The 9493-nt window shown below is 60.8% G+C and overlaps 1 protein-coding gene across 1 annotated transcript in view; it reads left to right on the top strand.

Moving 5' to 3' along the window:
* The first annotated feature begins 833 nt into the window (after positions 1–833).
* The window catches only part of DOC2B (double C2 domain beta), a 33951-nt gene continuing 25291 nt past the window's right edge, over positions 834–9493 (top strand). The window contains exons 1-2 of the mRNA XM_027624686.2: positions 834–1296; positions 9039–9118. Of these exons, the coding sequence (XP_027480487.2) occupies positions 924–1296; positions 9039–9118 (453 nt within the window). The 5' untranslated portion in view covers positions 834–923. The remainder of the gene's footprint in view (positions 1297–9038; positions 9119–9493) is intronic.

Here is a 9493-nt window from a genome sequence, read left to right as displayed (position 1 = left end):
GTCCCCATGGAGAGAGGGGGGACGGGGTCCCGGAGCTACTCCCTAATCGTGTGAGGGACTGGCTCAGGTTGACAGAGAGCATGTGTCTGTGTGTGACCTGAAAGGAAGTGTGAACACACTGTGCCCACAATGACCTTGGACCACTGAGGATGTACATGTCCTAGCGGTGTGGCAGCAACCTGTCCCCACACTCCTAGGAGTGTGGCCGCGTGTCCCGGGCACGTGGGGTGGGAGGAGGGCTGCGCTCGGCGTCCGATCACTTCCAGGGGTGTGTTTGTGCGTCCCGCCAGGCGGGTGTGTACCGGGGGCGTACTGTACCACAGCAGCCTCTGCCAGCTCTGGAGGGGTACGTGTCTGTGTGTGTCCTGCAAGTGTGGGCCCGGGGACGCTTCTGCCGAGCGTCTGCACACGCTCCTACGTGCTTGGAGAGATCTGGCACCCCCGCGTGCGTCCTGTGAGAGTGAGCAGAACCCAACAAGGGCGGGCACCGGCTTCCTGCTCCGCTTCCCCGCGGTCCTGCCCGTGTGCACGAGGGGAAGGCGCGCGGTGCCCGCGGCTGTGCGCGCGCCGGTGCCAGCGCGAGTGAGTGCGGCGCCGCTCGCTCGGCTCGCTCCGCTCCGCGCCCGCCCGCGCAGCCCGCACACTCACGCCGCTTGGTTGCCGCCGAGTGACGCGGGCTGGGCCCGCCCCCCGCCTGCCGGCCCCCCCCTCCCCTCCCCGGCACTCACTAGCCGGCCGCCGCCGAGCAGGCAGCAGCCGCATCAGGGCCGTCCGGGGGGCGCCGCCGGCGATGCCCGCAGCCCTCGCCGCGCCCCGCCGGGCCTGCTGAACCGACCCCCTCCCCGCCCCCCACCCCCACCCCCACCCCCACCCCCACCCCGGGCCGGGGCCGGGCCGCGCCCGGGCGGGGCCGCGCTGCCTGCATGACCCTCCGGCGGCGCGGGGAGAAGGCGACCATCAGCATCCAGGAGCATATGGCCATCGACGTGTGCCCCGGCCCCATCCGGCCCATCAAGCAAATCTCCGACTACTTCCCCCGCTTCCCGCGGGGCCTGCCCGCGGCCGCCGGGCCCCGCGCTGCTGCGCCCCCGGACGCCCCCGCGCGCCCCGCCGCCGCCAGCGCCGGCCGCCGCAGCCCCTCCGACGGCGCCCGCGCCGACGACGAGGATGTCGACCAGCTCTTCGGAGCCTACGGCGCCAGCCCGGGTCCCGGCCCCGGCCCCAGCCCGGCGCGGCCGCCCGCCAAGCCGCCCGAGGACGAGCCGGACGCCGACGGCTACGAGTCGGACGACTGCAGTAAGTTTCCAACTCGCCGACTTCCCGCCCCTCCCCCGGCCCGGCCTCTGGCACGCTCCCCCGACCTCGCCGGTCCCCCGGTGCCCTGCGGTCTCCCCTTTCGCCGGCATCCACCCCCCGCCCGTGGCGGCCCCTCGCCTGCTCCGTGCGCCCTCCGCGCGCCCTGCAGACCTGCGCTGTTGCGGTGGGAAGTTTGGGGGCGCCCCCTGAGGGCGTCCCATTTGCGGGGCTCGGTTCTCCGAGCCCGCGCCGCGCCCCCTCTCGGCCCGCCCGCGGGGAGCTCCGGTGCGGGCGGCGGCTTTTGTTCCCGGGAAGGGCGGAGCTGCGCCCGGGAGAGACACCAGTTGCTGCCGGCCGCGCGGTCCTCCCCGCCCGGGAGCCCGCTGCGGGCCGGCCTAGCAGCCGAGGGGCCGGGCTGGGGCGGGAGGCGGAGGGGCCGGGGGCTGGGGCCGGGCCGGCCTCCCGAGTGGGCTCGGCGGCCCGCAGAGCGCAGCGGCTCTGCTGGCGCCCGGGCCGAGCACCAGAGCACCGCGGGGCCGCTTGTCCTTTGGAAAAACCTTAGCGGTTCCTCCCCCCGCGTCCGTGGACCCCGCCGCGGCGCTCTCCCGGGCCGCCGACCTTCGCCCACCTGTTACTCCCGCTTAACACCGCCAGGAACCCCCCCCACCCGCCCCCGGGCTGAGCCCCGAGCCCCAGGGAGTGGGCAAGCGCCGGGGTCCCCGGGGCCGAGGCCCGGCCGGCGGGCGTTCCTCGCCTTTCCGGTCTCTGAAGGTGCTTGCCGCGCAGGACCCGGGACTGGAGGGGAAACCGAGGCGGAGGAGGTCGCCGCCTGGTTCGGAAGGGGTTGGAGCGAGATGGGGGTGGGGGTGGGAGGTAGCGCTGCTCGCTAGGGCCCCAGCCCCGCCGTAGCCCCAGCCGCGTCACTGTCAGACCTGCCACACCAGCCCTGCCCCGGAGGTGGACCTTTTCCGGGTAGGGGTCTCGCCGGCTTAGCCAAGGGCCGCTCGGCCGGGTCGCCCCGCGTGCAGCGCAGCGAGGGTGGCCGCGCCTGGTTTGGATGTTCACGTGGGCCTAGGGCCGGGGCCGGGGGTGGGGGTGGGGGTGGGGGGCGGCTGGAGTTTCCCCAAGCATAAAATGTGTCTCTGGAAGCTGAAGGTGGAGACTACCAGTGCCACTGGGGGAGGTGGCCAACCTCTCATCGGCCTACCTAGGGAGGCCCGGCAGGAGAGAGCTGGAGGAGGCCTGTCCTCCGCCCTCTGAGGAGGGGAAACTGTCCCCTGTGCACTTTGTGGGGGCCTGGACCTCGGCACTCTGGCTGCAGCCGGGTGTACGGAGGCCGGACAGCGCGGCCTGGGGCTGGGGAGCAGTCCTCTCCCTCCACTTTCCTACCAGCTTGGGGAAATTAGGTCGACAGTTTCTGCCCTCGGGGCTGTGCCCTGGATCTTCCCTACCCCCCAGCTCCTGGCACCCTGGGCAAATCACACCCCTTCCCCTGCTGTGCATCTGGGCAGGCCCTAACTGGGACCCAAGTCACCCCTTTGGAGGCCCTGAACCCAAAGCCACCTCCAGAAGAAAGGGTAGGGAAAGTCCCAAACTCGGGCCCACTGCCTCATCTCCAGCCCATCGACTCCAGTCCTTCCTTCAGCGAGCACTGACCCAGCAGCAGAGTGGGAAAAGGAAACAGGACTGGGTCTCAGGATCCAGGGGCCTCATGTGTCCTAGCAGGGGACAGACTCACTGGAGGCCTGCCGGGCAAGGCCATCCTGGGCACAGCCTTTGCCAGCCTGAATGGTGGGCTGGCCACACCCACATCACCACGCAGTCCGCTGAAAAGAGCTAAGGAGGAGGGCGTGTGGCTGAGCCAGGGCCAGCTTGGGCCCCCTCGTCCCCTTCAAGGAGCAGCCCGCCCCAGCCTTGGCTCCCGTCAGTGGCTGAGCACACTTCCCAGGCAAGGGAACAAAGAAATCTCGGCTCCTTCCTGTGGTGGGAGCCGGGTTCTGGCGCGGAACCCCTCTCCAGCCCATACCCCAGACCCAGGCCCCTTCTCGACTCTGACAACCAGATCCTGAGAATTAGCCTAAGTGATTCAAGCCAGATGGTTCATTACGGCTTTAGCCAGGGTTATGCTATTTGCTGCCCTAATTATTGGATTATCTCTAGTCTAACAAAGAGAAATTAGGGCAGTTGTTCTGTTGTCCAGGGTTGAGAATGAAGTGCTATTTATTTATTCAGCCTTTTTCCCCCTTCTCTTTACAGCTCATCCTTTATTAAGTCACCTCAAGACCCAAGCACAAAATTCACATGTTCCAAACTGATCTAATAGGGGGCAATGATGGGGCGCAAAGGCAGTGAGCGTAGGGTTTAGAAGTGTCCTCCCTCCCACTGGTCCACGGTGTGGCCTGGCCAAGCTGGACTCTGCTGCCCGCTGCCCCCCAGCCAGGTCCCGGGCCCCACCGCCCGCGGGTGCCCCTCCCCTGCCCTTGCTCTCCCACCCAGCCTCCACCTGTGGAAACCCAGGCCCTTCTTCAAAGCTATAAGGACTAGAATGTTTGGGTTGCAAGTAACAGAAAATGCAAAGTGTCTTAAACTATGGGGACAGTTGAGATCCCGTGACACCCAAGTAGGTGTATGCAGTGGCTCATCGGCATCCTCAGAGGTGATGGCTCTGTCCCCCTTTCCCCCTGGCTGTGCTCTGCTCCCCTTAGGCTCACCTCCTTCCTGGTCCTGGGTGGCTGCTTCAGGTCCAGGTGTCACATGTAACAGTAAGATCCTCGATTTGACAAGGACACGTTTCCTTGCCCGTATCTCAGTTGAAAAGCAAGGCAAGCTCTCCCAGAGTCCCCAGGAGACCTATCCTTCTGGCCCATCGGCCAGCCTGGCATCACATGCCCGTGCTGACACTGCCCTGCATGATTCGCGCTGGACCGGGTCAGGAGTGGTGCCCATGGAGGCCCAGAGCAGGGATGGAGTGGAGGAAGTGCTGTCCCCAAGGCCTTCAGCTGGGAGCGGTTCCCAGTCCCGGCTGGCTGTGAGCCCCCGCTTGGAGCCCAGTCATGTTCCACCCAGACCACAGTTTTAGGTACTCAACATTACAAGACCAGCTGTTCGTCAGGCACTGTGCGAGACTCAAGAATGCCTGAGACTCAGTCTCTGACATGAGGGAGTTCATGGAAACCGAGAGGCGCAAATAACCCAGCAGTGACAACAGGGAGGCAGGAACCCAAACGGGAAGCGCTGGTTTGCAGAGTTTACCCACAGAGAAGGCTCTGCTCCGAGCCTGGGAGAAAGGAGGAAGCAAGCTGGCTGAGTAGAAGGAGGAAAGAGAGGTGCTCCTGGCAGGGGGACTGCCATGTACACAGGTAGAGGTGGAAGAAACAGCCCAGCAGAGGTGCCATAGTCAAGTGGCTGAAGTAAGGGGAAAAGATCCATGTGATGGTCATATCACAGAAGGCCTTGAATGCTACACCAAGGAGGTTAAACTGAGTCCAGGAGGCAGTGTGAACCTTTGAATAATTTAAAGAAGGAGAATGAATAGACTTCTGAAGTTCCTAAAGTTCTTATTCTCTGCCTCTGAGCTCCTGGGAAGCAGGGACAGATGACTCATTCTTCTTTGTACCCCCTGCAATGCTTGGCTGAGTGCCTCAGTTTCCCCAACTATGAAATGCTTTCAACTCAGGCTTGACCGTTTTTCTGTGGTTCTTGTCACAGCTTTTAAAAACTCTTTGAGAGGCTGACATTTTTCTTCGAAAAAAAGAAAGAAAGAGAGAGAGAGAGAAAGAAAGAGAAAGAAAAGAAAGAGAGAGAGGAAGGAAGGCAGGTAGGAAGGAAGGAAGAAAGAGAAAGAAAGAGAGAGAGAGAAAGAAAGAAAGAAAGAAAAGAAAGAAAGAAAGAAAAAAGAGAACAGCCAGGGCCGATTTCCTATTCCCAAGGGTATACGGGTGCGGAAGGTCCAGGTGCAAACCAAGGTCAGAATGATGTTGTCAGTCTCCATCAGCAGAGCAAAGGGATGTTTGGCCTTAGAGGAACCGACCGGGGCTTGAGCCTGATTTTCTCTGAATTAGCCCCATTAAAGCTCTATAATTATCGACAGGCGGGTGACAACTCTCCAAGGGCCATTAGTGACCAACCCTCATTATTTTTCCAAGGATGTAAACTTCATCCAGGACATGTGATTTCCGTGGGCGGAGGGCAGGACCCTGTGGCTCAGGCAGACGAGCCCCTTCACTTGACCTTAGGGCCCTCCTCACCTGCACCACAAGCCCACAGCTGTGTTTCCAACTCAGAGGCCCCTCTAGGATGGCAGCCCAGCCTCCCCGTCCCTGAGAGCCACTCTGCTTTTCTCTCTCTGTTTCTCCATGGTATCCCCCTAAGATTTCAGCTCCACAAAGTAGCAGACAAAAAAAAAAAAAAAATGTTGGAAGCCACTAGGCTTTGAGACAGGAACTGTCAGGATGGAAGTGAAGAGGCCTGGATTCTGTGTCCGCTTCTGCTGGGCCACCCTGACCAGGTCACCTCCCCTCTCTGAGCCTCATTTCTCAATGGGAAATGAAGACTTTGGACTGTAAGATCCACCACCAGCAGATCTCTAAAAATGGTGACCACGCTTCTATTAATAAACTATTATTTCTTACAAAACCTCCATTGGAGTTCAAAAAAAAAAAATCATCCATCGCGTGGAGGGGGCGCTGGGTGCGCTCTTCCTTCCTGGGAATGGATGACGGGTGTCGGTTTCACTGAGCCGTGTCAGCCCTCCTTGAACAGGGATGTCTGCAGAGCCAGCGAAAGGGGCTCCGGTCCAGGACCAGAGTTTCCCAGTGGGGAGCAGGTGGCCCTTCCGTCTGGCTGGCTGCCCTTCTCTGGGAGCGGGAAATGGGCAGAGATTGTGGAGTGTGCATTTTAATGCGTGGGCATCACCAAATCCCCGCTCCTGTGAACAGCCAGAGAGCAAACTGGCTTGAATGGACCGGCCGTGCAGACTGAACATCTGCTCTTTGTTGGTGTCACTGGCGTGGCTGAGGCATGGTCCCTCCTCTCTGGAGGCTGACGTCTTGAGAGAACAAGCCATGGGTAGGCCTGACCAGAACAGCAGACTGATCGACTGTCACGTCAAGCCAACATCTTTGGAGACTATTATAAAAGCATGTACCTGGAGAATCTTGGGCCCATGGCTGTGTTCGTTGTGACAGGCATGGTGATACATACCTCAGTTCCGGGCCCCCGACCTGTCCACCTGCGTAGTTGGGAGCCCGGATACAGGCAGCAAAGGGCCAGATACAGTTAGCACCAAAGCACACAGACTCTACTTAGGAAAAGCACCCTAGGGCGCCTGGGTGGCTCAGATGGTTAAGTGTCTGCCTTCGGCTCAGGTCATGATCCTGGGGTCCTGGGATCGAGTCCCGCATCGGGCTCCCTCCTCCTTGGGAGCCCGCTTCTCCCTCTGCCTGTCTCTCTCTCTCTCTCTCTCTCTCTGTCTCTTATGAATAAATAAATAAAATCTTAAAAAAAAAAAAGGAAAAGCACCCCAGGCCCCACTCAGGGCCTATTGACTCAAAGTTTGGACACAATTCTAGCAAGGGCTGTTTGTGCTATCAGAGGCAAGTATTCTAAGAGGAGTTTCAAGTTGATGGCAAAGGAGGAGGCAGAAAAATGGAGAAAACCTAGGAAAACCTCAAGAAGTGGCTGCTGGGGATCACTGGGCCTGGGCCGCGACCGTGACGCCCAGAACGGTAGTCGTGGTCATAGCGATGACTCAGGTCATGCAGAAGAATGTAAGTGACTGTTTGTATATTCTCTTCACGAAGGCTGGGAGGGGAGTGATCCAGTTTGGAATGAGTTCATTCCAGAAGGCGTCTCAGAGGAGCAAGTACAGTTATCTAGAAAATTCACCTAAATGGATCTGCTCCTTCTGTCATTACGTACTGAGCTGTTCTGTACCCCAGGGGCTGTTGAAGCACAGTGCCGTGCGGTGGATACTGTTGTGTGACCAAAGTCACACAGCAAAGATGCAGATGAGGAAACTGAACACAAAGAGGCTAGAAATGCTGTCTAAAGTCACACAGCAAGGAAGCGTGCAGCCAGGACTTGACCCCGGGGTCAGGTGGCAGAGGGCGGGTCTCGGTGCCCCACATGTGCCCCTCCCAGGCAAGCACAGAGACCGGGCCGGGTGCCTTACTTACCCTGTCTCAGGAGCTAGACAGCAAGACAAATGCAACTCAGTGCCCGCACCTCAGAATAAAGGGCAGCTCCACACACATGGGCCTTAATTTGCCCATCTCTCCGCAAAGCCAAAGGCTGCCATATGCTGGGGGGCCCCCACAGGAGCCCAGGGATCTGCAGGGGGGCAGAGCTGGGGAGGGTCTGTGGTGGGGAGGAAGGGAAGGGGAAAGATGACAGGTCTGTCCTGGTGGCCAAGGGGGGGCATCTACTCAGCTCTGGCCTTGTCATGCAAAAGCAACCATGGACCAGATGTAAAGAGATGAGCGTGGCCGGGCTCGGCATGAATCTAGAACCATGTTCGGTGCCACTGGCCAGAAGAACAGAGCCCCGCCCTCCCCCCTGCCACCCCCAGTCGCCTAGCCCCCCACCTCCTGCTGGTCTGAGGTCCGAATGTCCTCCCCGCCCCCCAGCGCCACTGTGCGCTGGCCAACTCCTACTCAGTCTTTCATGGCTCAGGTGAAGCATCACCTCCTCTGGGGAGCCTTCCCTGGTGGCCCCCATTCACAGCAGGGCAAGGAGAACCCCTTGAACTCCTATCGCTCCTGGCTTACCAGGCTCTGCTAGGGCTGATTCTTTTCATCTGTTTCTCCCATTAAGCTATGCTTTCCTTGGGGCAGGAACCCCGCCTTATTGGTATTTTCATCCCTAGAGTCCGGCTTATTGTAATAAGGCTTGGTAAAGAAGAATGAATGAATGATTGAATGAATGAATGAATGGATGGATGGCAGCCGAGCAGCCCAGCAGTCTGTGTGCAGGATCTGGGTTTCTAAAGACATCCTGTCAATGTGCATCTTGCTGTCCGGAGACTTACCCCCTGAGGCCCTCCCCCACCGCCCCGCAACCCCCACCTTCACGCCAGGAGCCACGTGAACATGGCCGGCCGCGGCTGCCGCGTGTGATTGTCGCCGAGGGCTACAGCTGCAGCCAGTTACGGCTGCACGCTCTGCCCTGCCCTAGGGAATCGCCCGCCCTTTCAGAGACTGGCAGGTAGCAGGGTGAGGACCCAGCGGGCTCCTCGCAGCCAGTCCCCGGGCCCCCCAAGGGACCAGAGAGACTGGGGAGCCAAAGCCCTAAGCGTTGCTGGGGGTGGATCAGCCAGTCAGCCCGGCCAGGGCCCAGAGCTTCTCACGGCCCTGTCTGTTCTGCCTTCTCACACAACCCTTGTGACATTTAACAGGTCAGGGAAACTGAGGCATGGAGCCAAGCTGGCAGTTGCACAAGGAGGACAGGAACCTTTAGCTGAATGTCCTGTACAGGGGGCACAACGAGCCACAGGCCAGGCACCACAGCACCGCATGGGGGCTGACCTCACCGAGCCTCCGCTCCTCCCTCAGCTGGACCTGAGGGGGATATCGCTCACTTCCCAGGGTTGGTGGGACTGGGAGGCCGGGCGGACGGATTGCATGCAGTAGGTGCTCCACTGATGGCAGACGCTGTGGCGCTGTGGCACCTCGTCCCACCACACAGGGGTGGGTGACGCGCCTCCCCTGTGCAGCTGATGCATGACCTGAGCCCTCTGTCCGCAGCTGCCCTGGGCACGCTGGACTTCAGCCTGCTCTACGACCAGGAGAACAACGCCCTCCACTGCACCATCAGCAAGGCCAAGGTAGGCCCCCGCCGGCCCCCATGGTCCCCAGGGTCCAGGGCCCTTGGGTGGAGGTGAGGGGCTGAGGTCCGAAGGCCTGTCCTCCCCACTGTTTCCTTCCAGTCTCTGTGGCATCTGTGCCGTGGGTGCAGGGCAGGGAGGGAATTCTTGCCTAAATCATCTCCGCTGCCCTAAAAAGCCCTGCCCAGACAGACATTCAGGGAAGGAGTGGAACAAAAAAGCAAGAAGAGAATGAGAGAAGGAAGGCATGGGGGAGGGGGGCAGGGGGGCAGAGCTGGGGAGGGTCTGTGGTGGGGAGGAAGGGAAGGGGAAAGATGACAGGTGTGTCCTGGTGGCCAAGGGGGGGTTGGATTGGTTGCCTCTGGCCTCCTGAAG

This window comes from Zalophus californianus, chromosome 16 (genome assembly GCF_009762305.2).
Source record: "Zalophus californianus isolate mZalCal1 chromosome 16, mZalCal1.pri.v2, whole genome shotgun sequence".
NCBI classification, from domain to species: Eukaryota; Metazoa; Chordata; class Mammalia; order Carnivora; family Otariidae; genus Zalophus; species Zalophus californianus.
This window is presented reverse-complemented; position numbering and strand designations above follow the sequence as displayed.